This window comes from Melitaea cinxia, chromosome 17 (assembly GCF_905220565.1).
Source record: "Melitaea cinxia chromosome 17, ilMelCinx1.1, whole genome shotgun sequence".
NCBI lineage: Eukaryota > Metazoa > Arthropoda > Insecta > Lepidoptera > Nymphalidae > Melitaea > Melitaea cinxia.
Genome location: NC_059410.1, coordinates 11,370,456 through 11,390,430, shown reverse-complemented (window position 1 = coordinate 11,390,430; position 19,975 = coordinate 11,370,456). Strand labels below are relative to the sequence as shown.

General features: G+C 31.9%; 3 protein-coding genes across 4 annotated transcripts; 1 reads left to right on the top strand and 2 right to left on the bottom strand.

Moving 5' to 3' along the window:
• The first annotated feature begins 91 nt into the window (after positions 1 to 91).
• On the top strand, positions 92 to 1,853 carry LOC123661580. Of its 2 annotated transcripts, none has more exons than XM_045596532.1 (3): positions 92 to 213; positions 781 to 890; positions 1,604 to 1,853. In XM_045596532.1, the coding sequence occupies exons 1-3, from the start codon at positions 151 to 153 to the stop codon at positions 1,755 to 1,757; spliced, it is 327 nt and encodes a 108-aa protein (XP_045452488.1). In that variant the 5' UTR covers positions 92 to 150; the 3' UTR covers positions 1,758 to 1,853. The 2 variants fall into 2 exon arrangements, with proteins under 2 accessions (XP_045452488.1, XP_045452489.1); XM_045596533.1 differs by lacking the exon at positions 92 to 213 and adding an exon at positions 565 to 700.
• Positions 1,854 to 1,957: 104 nt separating this feature from the next.
• Positions 1,958 to 5,596, bottom strand: LOC123661581 (calcium and integrin-binding protein 1-like). Its single transcript, XM_045596534.1, has 5 exons — positions 5,385 to 5,596; positions 4,671 to 4,773; positions 3,915 to 4,062; positions 3,127 to 3,251; positions 1,958 to 2,515 (listed from the first exon to the last, which is right to left on the bottom strand). The coding sequence occupies exons 1-5, from the start codon at positions 5,477 to 5,479 to the stop codon at positions 2,405 to 2,407; spliced, it is 582 nt and encodes a 193-aa protein (XP_045452490.1). The 5' UTR covers positions 5,480 to 5,596; the 3' UTR covers positions 1,958 to 2,404.
• A 1,730-nt stretch (positions 5,597 to 7,326) lies between these two features.
• Positions 7,327 to 18,680, bottom strand: LOC123661398. Its single transcript, XM_045596361.1, has 7 exons — positions 17,405 to 18,680; positions 16,511 to 16,881; positions 15,894 to 16,049; positions 10,563 to 10,694; positions 9,174 to 9,729; positions 8,172 to 8,347; positions 7,327 to 7,825 (listed from the first exon to the last, which is right to left on the bottom strand). Exons 1-7 carry the CDS (start codon positions 18,407 to 18,409, stop codon positions 7,411 to 7,413), a joined length of 2,811 nt encoding a protein of 936 aa, XP_045452317.1. The 5' UTR covers positions 18,410 to 18,680; the 3' UTR covers positions 7,327 to 7,410.
• Between the last annotated feature and the right edge of the window lie 1,295 nt (positions 18,681 to 19,975).

Below are 19,975 nucleotides of genomic sequence, written 5' to 3'. Positions count from 1 at the left end.
TATAAACTTCACAACAAGTACATTCAGACACGATGAAATGAAGTTGAAAAAAATATGCTTAATTTATGTCAATGTCTCTGTGACATTTTTGTTAAAATTTACATTTTATTTTGATTAAAACATATACATGCGAATATAAAGTAATCAAATATGGTAAAATATAATTTATTTAGTGATATTTTAAGACAAGAAGAAATAGATAAATTTTATGACGTAAGTTTGAAAATCCAATACCAAAGTTTTTTTTAAATTCTATATCTTAGTTTATAATAAATTTTTAATAATTTTTAAATAAATTTTTATAAGTTTTCACGCTAGTTTAGGCAATAATATTGTACTTATGACTATCGTTCATCTTACATAAATAAAGTCTGGGATACGAAAACCAAACTTGAAATTCTTATTTAGTTTTACCTCAGCTTTTATAAATCAGATTTTTTTATAATCTTAGATGTAAAGTTCTAACAATAATTATTGCAATTATTCTAACGTCAGAGTCATTGCACCAAAAAATAATAGTCGTCTACGTATCATGTATTTATTTATAATATATATGGCAATATTACTTGTCAATTTTCTTTTGTCTTATTTTAAATAGTTTTTTATAAATGTAATATAAATTTGCTGTTTCTGTTTCTCTAAAATGGACATTTATTTTGTAGATAATGCTCGGCAAGATGAAATCGAAACTTTTTATGAAGTAAATCTTGTTTTTAATTAAATAAACCTTAGCCCCGTGTAAAATAACTGTACAACAAAATCTAATTGTTCACTTTATAGGCTTGTCAGCGTCACAGAGACTACTACAGAGGCTATGCAAAAGCACACCATCCTTTACTATATTTTAAGGACCCAGAATATATGTGGCAATGTCCGCCGGAGATGACTCCGTATGATTCAATCTTATTTTCAACACATTTTTTCATACAATTATTTTTTTGAAGTAAAACTTCTTTACGCACTCTTGACTTGGGGAGTAAGCTGGTGAATGCGTGACGTGATCGTTATGAAAAGTGTGTTCGGGCGAAGCGAACGGAAGTTGAGATGGAGATATAAGTTAGTGAAGATAGAAAGTTTTACTTCAGTCGTGTGGTCTAAAGCACACTCGTTTTTTTCTCATAAAGAATTGGTAAAATTGTATATATATAATAAAATTTGGTAAATTTTTTTATTTGGGTGATAATATTTATTAATCAGGAGTGTAAACTTGAGTACTTACTTCATATTTACTTAACTTCTACATCCACAATAGTTTAGCTCACACACAAATTTTGTCTCACACTAAACCAGTTTTATCACAAATTAGCTGACCCGGCGAACTTCGTATCGCCTAACAGTGACTTTTAAGTATTATCACAAATCTTTTGTATGGGAGTATAGAAAAGTGTTGTTTTTAGACTTTTTCAGGAAATTTTATTTTTTTTTTTTTTTTTAATTTTTCTCTCCGTAAGAACCATCCTCGTACTTCAAGGAATATTAAAAAAAAGAATTAGCGAAATCGGTCCAACCGTTCTCGAGTTTTGCGCTTAGCAACACATTCAGCGACTCATTTTTATATTATAGATTAGTATATATGTAGCTAGCTAGTTTTATATGATTCCAGAACATATTTATCGTTTCCGATGTACCACGTCAAATACAAGCAGCCTGTTGTTCTACCTGGCAACACTGGTCGAACCAGTGGTTTCCCCGCGCTGCCGAGCCGTACATTGGCTGGTCGTTTTAACAAGGCGGCCTGTAAAGCCTTTGTTAGATAAAATATATTTATAAATTGAAAAAATTTTCATTTTATTTTTTGATATTATTTTTGTACAAACGTTTATGCAGTAAATAAACGAATTGATAATACTGTTTTCGTAAATGTTTTTCTTAAAAGTAAACCAAAAAAAAGAGAGAAAGAGGAGAGAAAGGAAGGAAATATGAAGGAAAGGTGTTTAACGTAAAAATAACATTGTTATCACGATAAAATAAATACTGTATTAGTTATAGAAAAATACTAAAAATTATTGTTAAACGTACATTATATATATAGACCACTGGTCCGACGTTACGGCGGCAGATTGGCCAGGTAGGCCCTGCGTCGCCGACCGCGCCTACCGAATATATAGGTATATACCCTACTGAAAATTACGAATAAAAAACGATGATTTGTATGGAAAGTTATTATAAGCTATTGCGTGTTTGAAGTAGGAATTCCAAAATTTTCATACAATTTTTATCTGTTTTTATATGGATCCAGATAGATTTATTTATTTGTAATTTTCAGTAGGGTAGGTACGAGTTTCACTCAACAAGGAAAATAATTCCCGCATTAATTGCTCAATTTTAGGTTATAGCAATAGTTTTAAAATAATCCAAACCTATGTTGCTAATCTAATTATCATTATATAGGTATTCGAATAATTCAAAGTCTAAAATAAAACGATGATGTAAATTCAGGTAGTCGTAACAAAATTAATTTGAACTCGTTCAGACCGACGCTACCGCTTCTGTCTAGGTTCATTTCTTCTAAAATCTGAAAGAAAAATTAGTAATGTAAGAATATAACTAAGGTAGGGCACAGCAGGAAATGTCCTGCTCATGATCAGGAGCAGCCCGACTGGGGTAGTACCTCAACGTTACAGAAGATCACAGCTAAATAATACTGCTCTCAAGTAGTGTTGTGTTCCTGTTGGTGAGTAAGGTGACCAGAGCTCCGGGGGGGGGGGGATTTGGGGATAGGGTCGGCAATTCAGCCAAATTCAATTATAAGCTACGGTATTCAATTTATAAGCTACGGTAATCGCTTACCTTCAGGTGAGCCGTACGATTGTTTGTCGACCAAGTTGTATTTAAAAAAAAGGAGGGGAGTTTAATTAGATTTATAATGGAGCTCGTATATTTATCTGAAATGAAAATCCTTCTTTTACTTTTATTATCTAGTACTTAAGGTATTTGGTAGTTAATTCAAATAATAAACAAAAACAAAAAACGATATCGGAGCCACATACATACATAAAACAACATAAAACAAAATACAGTCGAATTGGGAACCTCCTCCCATTTTGCACACGCACTAAGGTAAATAAAGAATTATTGATTTACATACTTGACTACTTATTTAGTTAAGTATGTAAGATGCCTTACCACTTTTGCAATTTTTAATTTAGATTCCTTGTCAATATAGTTTGTCCGACTAGAAGGGTCCCATGTCAGACGGTCCACGATGTTGCAAATGTCTTGTGACGATATATGGTTGTCTTCATCTATGTCTTAAACACCAGAAAATATAACACGTAATGATAATGAAAACAAAGATTTTATGTAATGTACGTTTCTCCTAGAGTTACTGTTGTGATTATATTGGTACGACTTAGGGCCTGTTTCACCAGTTGTGGATAACGCTATTTGATGGATAACAATAATATACTTATCCAACAGATAAAAAATTTCGATGTAATATTTCTTTTTCACAATCGAATTGTAGGTATTGTATTTATGAGATATTTCTATTCGCAAATATGTCTCTAAAACGTATATATTATTAATCGAGGTGAAACAATCGAAACTTATTAGTTTAATCGTAACTTATTTACAAGATAATCTATATCCACAACTAGTGAAACAGGACCTAAATCTAGTTTTATAGCAATAGTCGCATGTTTTTTTATTTAAACTTTTACGTAAACTCTTATTTAACCATTATTTTTGGTTAAATTAATATGTAGTTCTACAACCTAAAAATACTAACTCTAGTAAAATGGGTACGAAATATCACGCGTGGTTTTTGTTTGTTTAACTTCGGTCTACTTATGAATCTTAGAATATTTACACCCTAGTTAGATGAAAAAGGTTTCAGCAAAAGTAAATTGGTAATATTGGTATGTATTTATATACTTAATAATAGGTAAATCAAAAAATGTAGAAAGTTTTACCATATACTTTAAAAGCCCAAGCAGCTTTAACTTCTATTGGACATTCAGGACTCATAGCAGAACACAAGTCAAGTAAATCTTCAAAAGAGAAACAGTCATCTTTTTGCGAAGAAAACACCCGGAAAAGGCGATCTTGAAATGGATTGTTCTGTAATAAATTTGTCGCAAATACTATAGATATTGTACTTTTTTAAATACTGGGAATAAAATGTTGTACATAAACAAAAATATCTTGTATATATACGAATGATTAACATTAAGTTGCTTACATTAAGAATAGCTGATTACATCTTTAGTATATAAATTTATTTTTATACTAAACATGTCATCAGCTGTTTATAATTAGTATATAAATTATTTATACAGTGACGTAGCGCGCTGAACTCGCACTCGGGGCACAATACCTTTACCCCCCCCCCCTCCCCATTCGATAACCATATAATAGGTCCAGTAATTTTTTGTTTTGCAGACATTTGGAGCCCTTTTGTGAGTAGCACCCGGGTATGATGCCCCCTTGCCCACCCCTTGCTACGCCACTGTATTTATAATAAAACAAAAAAATCAGTAGTTTCTATTTAAGCGCTCTAAGTACTTTCTAAATAAAGAATATTTGTGAAATACTTTACTCATCCATTTCTTTGCTTACAAAATAGCCATACAAAAACTTATAATCATTCGATTTTTATTCGTAGGTACGTTGGTACCTGTATAGGTATGTATTTGTTCTCTAAAAATCTCCACATTACACATACTTACTTTTAATACATGAAACTTTTTAATAACATCTTCTTTGTTTACTCTATGAAAGTAATCTGCTTCTATTTTCTCTGGGGCGATAGAGTAGAATTTTTTCATCAAACTGTAACCATATTACAAGATTATATTAAATCTCGTAAACAAAACTCGTATTTAATAATTGTGTTTGCTCGCAAACGAAAAAAAAACCGACTTCAATTACATCGACGAGTAATACAACGTACTCGTAGATCGACGAAAACATATACAGTCAAGTAACTACGCTTTATCAAAGTTTACTCAAAAAGTAGTTATCAGATCTCAATAAAATTTATATGTGACCACATGACAAACATCAGCTTTCGATTAAGAATTCGAAGAATCATCCTCTACCAAACTCAAGAGCTTTGGCTACCTTGCTCACTACAGGAGACCCATAACTACTTGAGACTGAGAGCAATATTATTCAGCTGTGATATTCTTAAAGGTCATGGTACTTCCCGGACGGGTTCAGATTTTGAGCAGGATGTATCCTGCTGTGTCCTACCTCAGTTAAGTTTTTATTTAACAAATATAGTAATAATGCAATTATGTAATTTTGAAATAATTTTCGTTCCTTTTTATATATTTATAAGAAAAACTACAATGATGTAGAGAAATTATTTATTGCAACATATTGGAATGTTTTTCTAATTACATCATACTTGGTGATATAATGACAAAACAAGTACTTACTACAGAATTTCACCCTTATTAAGGTACGTTAGGGCGACGTACTCCTCCAAAACTTCTTCAGTTAAACCTGAATATTTCGCTTCGCACAAACCCATTTTACATAAACTTGATTTCGCACTAATCACAATAGCAAACAAATAATTACCATCAATTGATCAATAATCTTATCACGTCCATTACGAATCACGATAAGCAATTTCCAATAAAAAGGGCAAAAATACCTTATCTTTATAAGGATCATTATAATATTTGTACACGGGTATAATTTATATTATTATTTGAAGAAAAACTTATTATTATATTAAGTTCTTGTTTTAATTTTTTTTTTCAGTATTGTAATAATTGTTTTGTTATCCGAAAAAATACAGTCGATTTGAGAACATACTCCTTTATTGAAGTCGGTTAATAAAATAAAATAAGATTGTCTATCTAAATATACTGACTTTAAAGTATCAGAAAACAATTCAAAAATATAATAAAAATACTAATTCAGGCGAAGAGAAAATAAAAGATCTTGTTTAATATTCAAAGAAAATAATTTATTTCTTACAAATACAGCTGAGATCAAACTCAGAAACAGTAACACTAAGAAAGTTACTTAATCGAGTCCACACTAAACACTCACTCCTATTTAGTTTACACTTATATATAATATTATACTTTGTTACGCGCCAAAAATTTTTTTAGTCCTGTAACTAGAATGCTAAAGCCAGTGTATACGAAAAATTTGTAATGTTACCAAAAAGAGTTTACCAAAACGAACTAAAGTTCCTGTAATCCATAGAAGTGACAAAATACTGTAGGCGAAATATCATGTTAAAAATTTAGGATCCCTGTGGAAACACTACGATATAAAATGTTAAGTTCCAATGGGGATCCTGATAGATCTATCTGGATCGAAAAATGCCCAGATAAAAATTGAATTTTAAAGCATCAAATTTGAAAAAAGTATTTGGAATCCCTGTTTCAACACACAATTGTTTTCAATAACTTCCCATCAATCATCGTTTTTTATTTGGATCTATCTGGAACTTTCAGCAGATATTATTATTATCAGTTCTAATCAAAACTAGACTAATGGGAATACAAATATTTTGTAATAATATATATTGTTAATGTTAATTTTATTTAACAAAAATTGAATTGTATTAAATGGGGGTAAATTCAAATACACCATGTTATTTTTGTCATCTTATAGTTCTAGACATAATTTAAGTACTAGTTAGTGTGTACTCCACACATTGATATATCTGACATTACATGCCATGAACTCTCATAGTAACATGTACAAGTGAATCATATCCTTTTTTCTAGTCATAAACAAAGATCATTCAAACATAACACTTGGTTTACACACGACATTAATATTGTAATAAGAAATATTGTTATATAAGGTTACATGTAGCCAAAATTGCCATTTTATCTCTAAATTAATTAATGCGCTTCGCTTCGCTTTAGCCTGTATTATTCCACTGCTGGGCATAGGCCTCTTACCTCATGCAGGAGAAGGATCAGAGCTTAATCCACCAAGCTGCTCCAATGCGAGTTGGCGGATTTAAATTAATTAATTAAGCACATCAACAATTCAATAACTTTGTGTCATTAGTAACATGTTTAATTAGTGACATTGTTAATTATTCCTGTTAACAAGTGCCAGTGTGTAAGCCAAGCCAGGCATTAGGTAATAGTGTGAACAATATTCATATATGATTATGCACTGACATTTATGACTTCCGTTAAATACACAGACAATTATCTAGTACGTAAAACTCACAAAATACAATAATCATGCTAAATAACAATATAAAGTTATACTATAACAAATTTAACAAAAGGAAGCACTTATGAATCTTGTCAATGACTATTTAAATGAAGCTTATGTTAATTCATAAAATGCTTGTCAAATATTATAAAAGCGTTTTCTAACATTGTTTTTTTTTACATATATACTAATACATTTAGTGACAACAGAAGCTACTGAGAAATAATGAAGCAAGGCTAATGAAAAACCATAAGATTACTTAAATCACCTTTTAGGAAAGTCTACAGTATCAAAACTGATTTGTCTCCGGGCTCTCATTTTGGCAGCTTCTTCAAATGAAGGCATAGAGTTTGATTTATACACAACTGTTTTTTCCAATACACTAAAACCACTACTACTATTCGAATTAGAGTCTATATTAACTAATTTGTCTTGTAAGACATTCTTCGTGCCACTTCTCGGTTGCTCCTGTTTTAAAGTGGCTTCATTGCACGTGTTTTCTTTAATTTGAGAAGTAAATGTTGATGTCACTTGTTTATTCTTCAACTGCTGATAGGCACTGGCTGATATGTAGCCGGTTATCTTAACTTTTTCATTTGCTAGTTTAATCTGCTCATCTTGGAAACATTCCTCGACAGTGCGCCCTTGGATGATCGCGAACACGTATTGGCGAGCAAGTCTGAAATAATGCATTTTTATAAATAAAAATTAATCAGGTAAGGCTTTCGATTAAGAACCGTCGAATTATCTAAGCTCGAGATTTGACGGCATAATTTCGTTAAAAAAAAACCCTAACCTATCTAACTTCCAAATTAGAGCGTTTATCGACATAATTGCGTTACAAAAAAAAAAAAAAATAACCCTGACCTATGTAACTTCAAAATGACGGTTCTTAATGTAAAGCCTAGCCATTAATCACACAGACAACAGCTAGACCGATATGACTAGGTTTTCTAATACTTAATATATTATTGAAATGATATAATAACATTTATAGTACTAGTTATTAATAAATCAAAACTCACTTGAACATTGTATCAGAGGTCGACAACTGAGGGGCGGCTAGTTTGGCAGCATGTGGGGGTAGAGTGAATAATTTTCGTGTCAATCTAGCCAAAGCGGACGCCTTTTCACGAAAACCTGGGGACGACATACGCCATCCGTGTAGTCGGAGAGCCTCTGTCACTGCCCATAGAAGTTTCTGGAACAAAGATTGTTATTAATTTAAAAAAAGGGGGGTTCTCAATTCGGCGGAGTTTTTTTTTTTTTTTTTTTTTTGATTTAAGTGTGTTATATTATAACTTTTTACTGGGTGTACTAATTTTGATGATTCTATCTATGTTCGAAAGCTGGTTCTTGTCAATGCAGCCCCACTTAAATTTGTGCGAGACTTGACAAGTTATTTTCGAATTATACTTAATAATTCGTTATTGGTTGATTATTTTTCGACTACCTACTTTGTATTACTTGTCGATATACATTGAAGTAATTTTTTAAGAGAAAGAAAATTAATAAGAAGGTAAACTAATAGTAATAGAATTTTTTGTTACATTATTTTATTATTATAATGATTAGCTGCGGCTCGCGGCTTCACCGGTGTAATTTCCGATCTTGTGGGCATATAGAGGTATGATGTATGCTTTCTAGATCTCCCCAGCTATCTACATACCTAATTTCATTACAATCAGTTCAGTAGTTTTTCGTGAAAGAGTCACAAACACAAATTCTTCCTTACAAACCTTCGAATTTATAATATTAGCAGAATTGCGTTCACGCTTTAAAATTGTAGTGTATTTAATTTCCTTATCTTTATGAAAAAAAAAAAAAAAAACAACTGACGTGTTCAATGTCAACACTCAATATTAGATATATTGATTTATAATTATAAATATTTAAACAATCCGCTTTATTTATTTTCAAAGATAAATAATTCAACTATGACAATATTTGGCTTTATAAGTAATGTCGAATGTGTCTTAAACTTTCAACTCTTAGTATAAGGAAATGTATTAAAATTATATAATTACCTTTTTATGAGTCTCATTAAGTTTAATCATACAATTAGTAGCGGGTCTCTCGGACGCCCGACGGTTGAGCATCACAGGCTGTGAGGCTCTTAGGCTATCACCTCCGAACGACAAACTCTTTGCTATTTTACTTCTATTATTATCAGACACGTCATCCAAATAATCCAATTTCCGTTTCAAAAAGTGATCGCTAGTCGTACCATCTAAGCTCTTAGTTTCAGCCTCTCTTACTGGAGATCCAAATAATGCGCGTTTAGACTTCATCGCTTGATGTGGAACTGACGAGCACGCTACTGGCACTGTTCTTTTATTCTCAGGACTGATGAAGAGTGCTCTCTTTGATGTTTCTCTTGATGGTTGGCTCTTTGATAATGATTCGGAATCCAGAAGTAGTCTCCGCATAGCCTTTTTTCTACTAGATCCACCACTTTTAGGCGTTTTCGCTGGAGTCTTTTTGCCAGGAGTTTTTCGTATCGGAATATTTTTTCCAGGAGTACGTCGTGTTCGAGGACTTTTTCTCTCTGATGTGTTGATCAGCTTTCTGTGTGGGAAGAAACTATAAACATAATCTAAATTAGATTCATTTAAGTAATAAATGCTACGAATTCGTTTTAAGGTTTTAAAATTTTTACAATTCCATTAAAGTTGGATTTTAAATAGCAAAAAATATAATATGTAAATTAGTAATTAAAAACAACAGAAAGTAATACCCGCAAAGTATATTTTGGCCCTAACTCTCACTTTGGTCTTGGTGCTCTGGTGGTTATAGGTTCGATTCCCGCCTGAGTCTGTGTATATTATTTATAAATTTTTATATATACGTATTCATCATTACCATCATTACAGCCTGTACAGTCCACTGCTGGACATAGGCCTCCACAAGTTTACGCCAAAAATAACGTGAACTTATGTGTTTTGCCCATAGTCACCACGCTGGGCAGGCGGGTTGGTAACCGCAGTACTGACTTTGTCGCACCGAAGACGCTGCTGCCCGTCTTCGGCCTGTTGTATTTCAAAGCCACCAGTTGGATGGTTATCCCGCCACCGGTCGGCTTTTTGAGTTCCAAAGTGGTAGCGAACTTGTGTTATCCCTTAGTCGCTTCTTACGACACCCACGGGCAGAGAGGGGGTGGCTATATTCTTTAGTACCACACCACACAGTACATATACGTATTATTTCTATGTAATTTTATAAAAAAAAAAATATTTGCTACTATATCAGTCCGCTGTTATCTATAACACAAGCATTAAGTTACTTACGTTACTTACTTAACTTAGGTGCAGACGACCGTGGATGTGGTACAGATAATATACTTATATTTAATCGTATACGGTACAGTTTGCAAAGTAGCACCACATACTTCAAAATTAAATTAAATTCACACTTACTTTTTGTCAATGAGCACCATTCTAGCAGTAGAAGCTTGAGCCCTCTCATTGATGGTAGCTGCACTTGCAAAGGCTTGCCGTCGACGCGCGAGGTGAGACAGCCTACGGCCAGGAGACTTGCCTTGTGCCAACCTAAAAACATTGGATCTTCTATGAATAAGATGGTAAAACTAATGCTAAAATAATTAATACCTACGTTACTCAGAATTACTTTACGCCAACTATCTATGTAACAAGTTTTATTACAACCAGTTCACTAGTTTTTGTGTTAAAGTCACAAAAACACATCCATCCATCCATCCTTACAATCTTTCGCATTTATAATAGTGATAAAATTATAAAAAGAAAAGCTTTTTTTTTAATGCCAATGCTAAGCTTTAAACGTAAACTGTGTAGCTAAACCACAAAAACTTGAACCATTCTTTTACTATCAGTAAGATTCATAATCCAGGTTATCCATCATTACATAGTATAAAACAAAGTCGCTTGCTGCTGTCTGTATGCTTTGATCTCTAAAACTACGCAACGGATTTTGATGCCGTTTTCCCGATGCCGAATAGTGATTCCAGAGGAAGGTTTATATGTATAATACATACATAATATAGTAGAGGAACACTGATAGTTTTAAAGGTAGAAACCTTGTGATGATGATGTGATGTCATGTCGTAAATAAACAGATTTTTTTGAGCTTACATTGCAAATATTTATTTTATATTTAGTATCAGCATTGCAACCGTACGAAGCCGGGGCTATAAAATAGGTAAACAGCAAACTATATATGATCGATAAGCCAATGCACATTGTAATTAACAATGTTGTCAAAGTTGTTGCTCGGACGAATCTCTTTTTAATCTTATCTCTTTTTTGAATCATGACCCAATATAATCTCACTCGGTTTATGACTAAGACTGCGGTCTACTTCAAATACTTTAAAAAAAGTATTTGCCTATAGAAGACTATTATTATGTGCAACACGTGACATACATATATACAATATACAGGTATGTTATAATATTTATTTTATGTATAGAAATGTCAATGCACTCTAATCGTTGTGCGAAACTAGAATATTTCGCGCGCTTTAATTGCTTACGTTTTGTAATTATAGGAAAATAAACAATACCTACTATCCTACATCCGATGTATTTCATGTCGTTTTGACATGTCCATTAATTGAATATTTAAAAAGTACATTGTAACTGTTATATTTGTAGCTAAGATAAGACAACTGTTTAGGCCAAGAACTTCAAAACACATTATTATGAATATGACCCGGCAACCTTCGTACTGACATATTTTTAGTTTCATTAAAATATTATAATCATTTTTTTTTTAATTTCATACAAAATTTACCTTGATAATAACAAACACAAAAATATAGAATAGTTAGAGAATTAGTGCAGTTCTTTGAATACGTGCGCGTACATAGGTACATTCCAGTGATTTATTTCTACTAGTGGTCGCCCAGTGGTCGAAATTCGACAATAATTATAAATTTAAATTAAAAAAAAAAAAAAAAAAAAAACAAAATATAATGAAAATAAAGAACCTTTTTTACCAATAAAATACTTTTTTTTAACCGACTTCCAAAAAAGGAGGAGGTTCTCAATTCGACTGTACTGTATGTATGTTACATCAGAACTTTTGACCGTGTGGGACGATTTCGACAGTTTTTTTTTTTTAATCGGAAGGTGGTGTGTGTCAATTGGTTCCATTTAAATTTATTTAAGATATAACGACTACTTTTCGAGTTATATCTAATAATGCGTTTTTACTTGACGCTTTTTTCGTCGACCTACGTTGTATTATATACCGCATAACTTTCTACTGGATGTACCGATTTTGATATTTCTTTTTTTGTTGAAAAGGAGATATCCCTAGTTTAGTACCATGATAAGGAAACCAGGATCTGATGATGGGATCTCAGAGAAATCGAGGGAAACTCTTGAAAATACGCAATAAATTTTTACTGGGTGTACCGATTTTGATAATTCTTTTTTTGTTGGAAAGAAGATATCCCTAGTTTAGTACCATGATAAGGAAACCAGGATCTGTTGATGGGATCCTAGAGAAATCGAGGGAAACTCTTGAAAATCCGCAATAACTTTTTACTGGGTGTACCGATTTTAATAATTTTTATTTTAATCGAAAGCTGGTGTTTGTCATGTGGTCACATATAAATTTTATTGAGATCTGATAACTACTTTTTGAGTAATCTTTGATAACGCGTAGTTACTTGACTATTTTTTCGTCGATCTACGTTGTATTACTCGTCGATGTAATTGGAGTCGGTTTTTTTTCGTTTGCGAGCAAACACAATTATTAACATTTCAATTTGACTACAGACTACCAATCCACAAGAGTATAATTATGCGGTGTGTGTCAACTACGTGGTGTGTGATGTTTTTTTATTGACTTAATATATTTTTATGCATAATTTTTTAAAAAGTGTATTCGCATTCTGTACTCCTTCTCTATAATTATAAACTATAAGTGTAAGAATTTTCGACTCCTCCGTCCGCGCAAATTTCGTAAAACGTTATAGGTACCTAGGAGTATTAATGTGAGGAATTATATTTTGAAAATTTTTATCCGCATTTATTTGTTTGCGGCATGAAGTAAAATCTGAAAATGATGATAATATGCAAGTTTCATATTGATACACCATTTAGAAGTAGGTGTAGTTTCTACTCAAAGAACCGTTGTAGTGAAATGATAACTAAGTAAATTCTATGGATACGAAAGTTGTGGTTTACCTGTAATTTTGTATAATCTGGTCTTATTAAATACATAATTACATATCAACAAAATTATGTATAACATAGGTAAACAAAATTATGTATATACAGTAGATATATAACCATAAAGTAATAGGAATCTATTATGTACATTTATTTTACGGGAATTGTTTTGTGTAATACCGCAATGTCCTATACATAATGTTGCGATAATTTTTTTTTTCTCGATAATTTTAATAATATTTAACACAAGTCTGAGGTATTTGAACGACACTTGATGTTTAACTGTTCATTGTATTCTTTACCTTATACTTGCAAATGAATATTTATTGTAGTAAGAGTTCTATTATATATGCACAAATTCTTTCATACTAATATTACAAAGCTGAAGAATTATTCTTTCGAATTGAATTTTTTTTTCACTGCTAGAAAACTAATTTACCGAAGAATGTTTTAGACAATACAGACAATAGAATACAATATAGCTATACAACCAATATGAGCAGTTTCATTATTATTTTTCGTTTATTTTCTTTAAAACAAATGTTGCAAAAACGAAGGAAGGTTTTTGTTTATGATGTTTATATCAATCGGTTCAAAAATAAAAAGTTATGCCAGGGCTGGCTGAATTAGCCAGCCCTCTTTTCACGCATACCTTTGTGTCTAAATGCGGAAAACCGAGCCCACAACAATACAATACAAAGTTATGCTAATTTAAAGAATCACGCTGAACGTCTAAATACCCATACGACGGTGTTTATAATACACAATAAACCTTAAGGTATATCCAAAAATGAGGTCCAAAGTCACTATTTCTATATTATTCATTTTATATTAATTTAATTTTTTTTTATTTTTGTCTTCTTTGCCTTTTCCAGTCGGTTGTAGGGTTCACTCCTACAACCGATTTGGAAGTCGATCTTTATGCCCTGTGTACGGAACAGTTTGTTTATGTACACAAGAACTTGTTCAGTCAGATCGAGGTTGGAAGTAGACTATCAGTAGATGAGAGTAATGGTTTGTAAATCCAAGCGTTCAGCCAATGCAAAGATGGCTAAGGCCAGCATCCGCAAGTGCCACAACGTAAATGAAATCACGATACCATAACATTTTGATTTGAATCGAATGAATGGTATCACAATGTTTTAAAACAAAATACCTATATCCTTCTTAAAGAATGTGTAACTGTGTGTAGCTGTGTTAACGTGTAAATGTTAAAAAAAATTAAAACCATACAGGCATTGCAAGTATACTTATGTAGTTGAGCCTAGCACTCAAAAGGCAAGTACCCTAAGGAAACGATATTGCATTTTAGAGACCATCCTGAAGGTTAATTGTTCCCTGAATATACAAAAACGCTTAAAACCATTGTAATCAGACTTTTTTATTTTACTGATCAATCCTTAATAACAAAAGAATTTTTTGCACTCGTAAAATTTTTATTAACTTTCAACTTCAGGTAAATTTGTACTTTGAGCCTGTTGTTTATTATCCTACACCTTTTTTTGTCAAAAGCGAATGCGAAACAGTAAAATAACGTGATAACAGATGCTACAAATTTATGAATAACTTTTTTTAAATTAGCTTTTAATTTTTATCGTTACATAATTGTACTGAACTAAAATGCATATTATATATGCATTATAATTTCATTATGCATATACATATATACATAATAAATGCATTATAATTGATTATGATTGTAAATGATTCATATAGCATAAAACGCATCTATGCTAATACCTTCGTCAAGTATTAAGCTTATTTTTGATGTGGCTACAAACAAAAATTTTAATAACTTATTTGTACCCTTAATCAAAATTTACTACATAGGGTAAACACAAGTCTTCAATAAACACTAAAATAGTAACTAAATAAAGCTGATAAACAGTAAAGCAACTTGGCGGGTTTAGAAAATGTAGAAGTGTTTGGCCATAAGTAAAGATATTGTATGACCCTTTATAATATTTGGCGACTCAGTATTTCTCATTTTGTTTACAGTGTAAACACAAATAACAAAATAAATTATTTGGTAAATCTACCAAAATTAATATTATTCCAATTCTACTAACGTTTAATGTTTTTATAATATTATTTTAGACGTTTTAATAAAAATATGTAAAAAATCTTGGGAATTGAGTGGGGTTTATAAAATATATGGCATAACAACATTTGCGGGGTGCTAGCTAGTGTATAAATATGTATATACAAATATTATATATAATATGTATAATACGTTTTTATTATATTAGTAATAGATTATAAATTTATAAGAAAATTTATTGTCATGTAATGGAAACCATAAATATAGCAAAATCTTAAGAATTTGTTTTTTTTTTTTTTACTATGTTTTTTCCCTCATAACTTTTTACTGGGGGTACTGATTTTGGTCACTTTTTTTATTTAAAAGCTGGTCCTTATTGCGTGGTTCTATTAGATTTTGAGCCACATCTGACAATTAGATTTTGTTTATCTCTAATAATGTGTATAATACATTTGTCAAAATAAATTTAAGTCAGTTTTTTTTAAACAAATAGTTATTTGTTTTCAACTTTAAAAAAAAGGTATGGTATTAAACCATTGCTTTACTTACTTGAGCCTCATTGCCTTTCTCTTGCAGGCACTACTCGGTGACTGAAGTCCGCCCGAGTATATGTTCACACTTGTGTCTGTTTCTGCACCAACGTATCTCTCTGCGTATCTCTGCAATAGCTGTTCAATCTTCTCAGAATGTGATGTAAGATTGTAACTGTAAAGAAATTCAAAATTAATGAAATTCATCAGTGTTGAAGGTCTGCAAACATACACATTACACGAGCATAAACAGTAGACCACGACAAACGTCTATATCGTCAATATAAATGTTTGTCATGAGTAGGGATCGAACCCGCAACTGGCAGTGTAACAGTCAATGGCATATCCTATAACAACTGCCCTAATGTTTCATCAAAACAAATTCATATTAAAATTATGATATGTATATTCCTTTTAAGCTATTGTGTTACAATGAAATACACATGTATTTGAAAAATTGTAACAAGTACACAATATTGTATATTGTATACAGTGGGTCTTTACATTTGCTTGTAAAAAGTGTATATGTTGAGCGACCTACAAAGACGGACATCCAAGAAAGAAAGAAATATTCGTCGGCGTTTTAGGAGACTACACACACCGCTACACCAGAGTATTTGTTAAATGAATACTTACTAAATATCGTAATGATTGCATTTCAATAGGTCTGGCCACTGTGACTCCATAGCTTCAGTTTCAGAACAAATTTTCAAGTCGATGCTTTTGTCATTTTTACTCGTATTGCCGTCCATTTCTAATTTGTTACTTTTGAACTTCGGCAATGACACCCCAGCTGCAATTTCTTGAAGATCATCTAAAACACCAGTAGCTACCGGTATTTTTATAAATGACACCTTTTTTGTCGGTGTCATTGAATTAGCCTCTACATTTAAATTTTCTTCACCATTGAAAATTGGGAGGAAACAGTAGTATTTTTTCAGCATTTCAGTTACATCCGTTTTTAGAGTTGTGACTGATGGAGGTGGCAGAATCCCTCTTAGTGCTTCCTAAAAAGAAAAAACAAAAAAAGATGTTATGACTATACATTATTTTACTTAAATCAATACTTTAATTCCACTTAGATTATTATATACTTTATTGCGCTCAAAAAATACATATAGAAACTAAAATAATAGTAAGGTTTATGGCAAGGGTGGACTTATCTCTGAAAGAGATTTCTTCCACTCAACCCATGGTCATGAGGAAGTGTTTCATTTAGCGAGGTAAACAGTATATTTGCTTTTCTTAGCTTTAAATAATAAGCAAATTTTTATCAGTCGTAAGTTAACTAAAAATGGACCTTTGAATGAAGTTATGCATGTACATGCATAACTTCCAATCAACCAGACCAAATTGGATTATTCTTTTTTGGTGTGTTCATTATTGATAGGATAATTCACAACAACAACAAAAAAAAATGCAGTACAAATTTTAACAAATCAGCTGGTTTATTATATAACTTATTGAATATGACTATAATATAATATAGCTTACAACAACAACAATAAATTATTTTATCACTTCTCTTACCTCAATTTTCCTGGCTCTTTTTTTATCGTATATTTCGTGATCTTTTACAAAATCCCAAAAAGGCACTTCCTGTGGACTTGGTTCTACGTCATCTTCATCAGAAAATATGTCGGGAGAACGCATTCCACTGTCATAGGATGCATCAAGAGATGAGTAACATGGATCTAAATCTGATTTGGAACTTCCATTTTGTAGTTCCTTTCTTGAGTTATCTTCTTCATCTTGGTGACTTACACTGCTCATTGTAAGCTTATCAATATTGAGTGATTCAGACGTATTTTTATCTTCACTGTCACTTGCAAATACAGATTTTTTATAATCAGTACACAAGGTTAAGTTATTTGCTAAAGAATCTGTAAACTGCTCATAACTTAAGTTCAATGCGCTGTTGGCTGTGCTCAGAGCTGTCATCGGATCGACGATAGGTTTCAACTTCTGCACATGTTTTAAAATTGTACCATTGAATGAAAGTTCACTGATTGGCAATTTAAAAACGCTCTCATTTGTTTTCACGTCACGGAACATTGGTACGCTGTCTACCGCATTGTTACTGTTTTCCATATTTGAGGTTATAAATACAGACTTGAAGCCCTCTGACTTAGAATCCTCCGAAGTCACTGGAACGCCTGTGATTTCAGACTTTTCGTTCAAGCAATGACTCGTGGCAGACGAATTTTCAGACAAGAAACGTGCAGTTGGTGGAAAAGAAGATTCGTATTTTGCTAATTGTAAATCTAAAAGTTTTTGTTCATTTTCTAAAATGTTGTGGAATGGGCTGCTATCTAGTTTGATATTTTCTTGATGATTATCAACATTAGAATGAATAACAGTGGATAGGTCAATGTTACCGCCACTGTTAGAACTCTCACAATTACTGGATGGATCACTTATTTCGTGACGATTCGCATTAAAATGATCTACAACGTTAAAACTTCTCATATAACGCTCGTATAAAGAAAAACTGTCGCTTAAAGATGGACAGTTTGATTCTTCGAAGGATTCCATTACAACCACTAGACACTACTTCATTTTCTTTTACTTTATTATTTTGTAGTCATCATAAAAACTTACTAATGTCTGCCTTATAATTTAAAGACCTGTACAATAAACTTATATTTTCCACAAAATTACGTCACTTTATTCTAAAATAGTTATAAAGAAAATACCCAGACCATACAGGTCGCGGACATTATTGTTGTAAGTGGTTGTAAGCACAAACTCAGAGCCACAGACGTATGACAATCGACAAACGTAATGTAATTTGTACCCAATCAGCCAAATTGTATCGTAAAAGTTTAACTTCAACTTAAGCACAATGAATAACACAGATAACAAATAACAGTAGGCCCATTTGCACTAGCAACAAGGCAATGTATCAATATCGTTTAACAAAATGCACTAGAAGGAAAGGTACTTCTGCACAACTCGGCGTCACTTTTGATACTGAGCAAAGCGACTTATTTTAGAAAATAGAAACCAATTAAAGTCGTCCATATAGTTTGTAACGTAAGACTAAACATTACAATGAATTGAAAAAAACCCTAAGTTATTAACACAATAGAATGAATAGACAGGCCAGGTAGAAAACTGTACGCTATTAACAACCGTTATTATTGCTTAATTAGTTTGAATTTCTACAGTGTCTCAAATTTTGACAATTCTTTTTGTTTCTGTTTTTAAATTTTAGTTGTCATAGGTATATTAACTAATTGTTGTATTTTGCAATTAAATTCTATTAAAATTCTTTGTATTGCTTGACGTAATAATGCATGTTATGATCACATGTAATTAAAAGAACATTGACATTCTATTGTAAGCTCATGTGTAAGAATAATTTTTTACTTAATGGATAAATTCTTAAAAGTGTAAACTTAATAATAGTGCTACACTCGGAGGTAATAAATTTTGCCAATATTCGGCAACTGTTCTTTTTAAATGTTCAATGTTATTTTGTTACAATAATGGTTTCACTGTTGATAAAGTAATAAAATTTAAGTTTTGTATAGGTATTTCAACATGATCATGTCAGTTTATATTTCTCTTTTCTGTATATGTTATTAAATAGCTACAACCACGAAAATAAAGTTATTTTTAAATTCAAAGAGACTTTGTAATCTAAATAAGACTATGTGAAAAGAACGTGACGCGTTGGCGCAACAGTAACAGCACTGGCTTGTTGCTGTTGCGCTGGCGGTTGCGGGTTCGGTCCCGCACATGGCAAGTGTTTGTACTGGCCATATAGATATTTGCCGTGGTCTGGACATTTGTGCTTGTGTATTGTGTGTTTCCGGACCACCCACACAGCAGAAAATCCTAGTGAGGGCCTTTGAGTGTGAGGGGTTTATTATTATTATAATTGAAGTAAGTATAAGGCTATCTCTGCCTTCACTTGCTATTTACTTACTAGTCTACTAGTTACTATATTTAGTCTCTAGACAGAAATTTGACAAAAACTTCATAAGAATTATGTCAGAATTCATTATCGATAGTGAATAAAATAAAAAATAGTTTGACTATTACACCGGCCACTAATGGCCTATTTATGTACATTCAATATCAAATCTACAAATG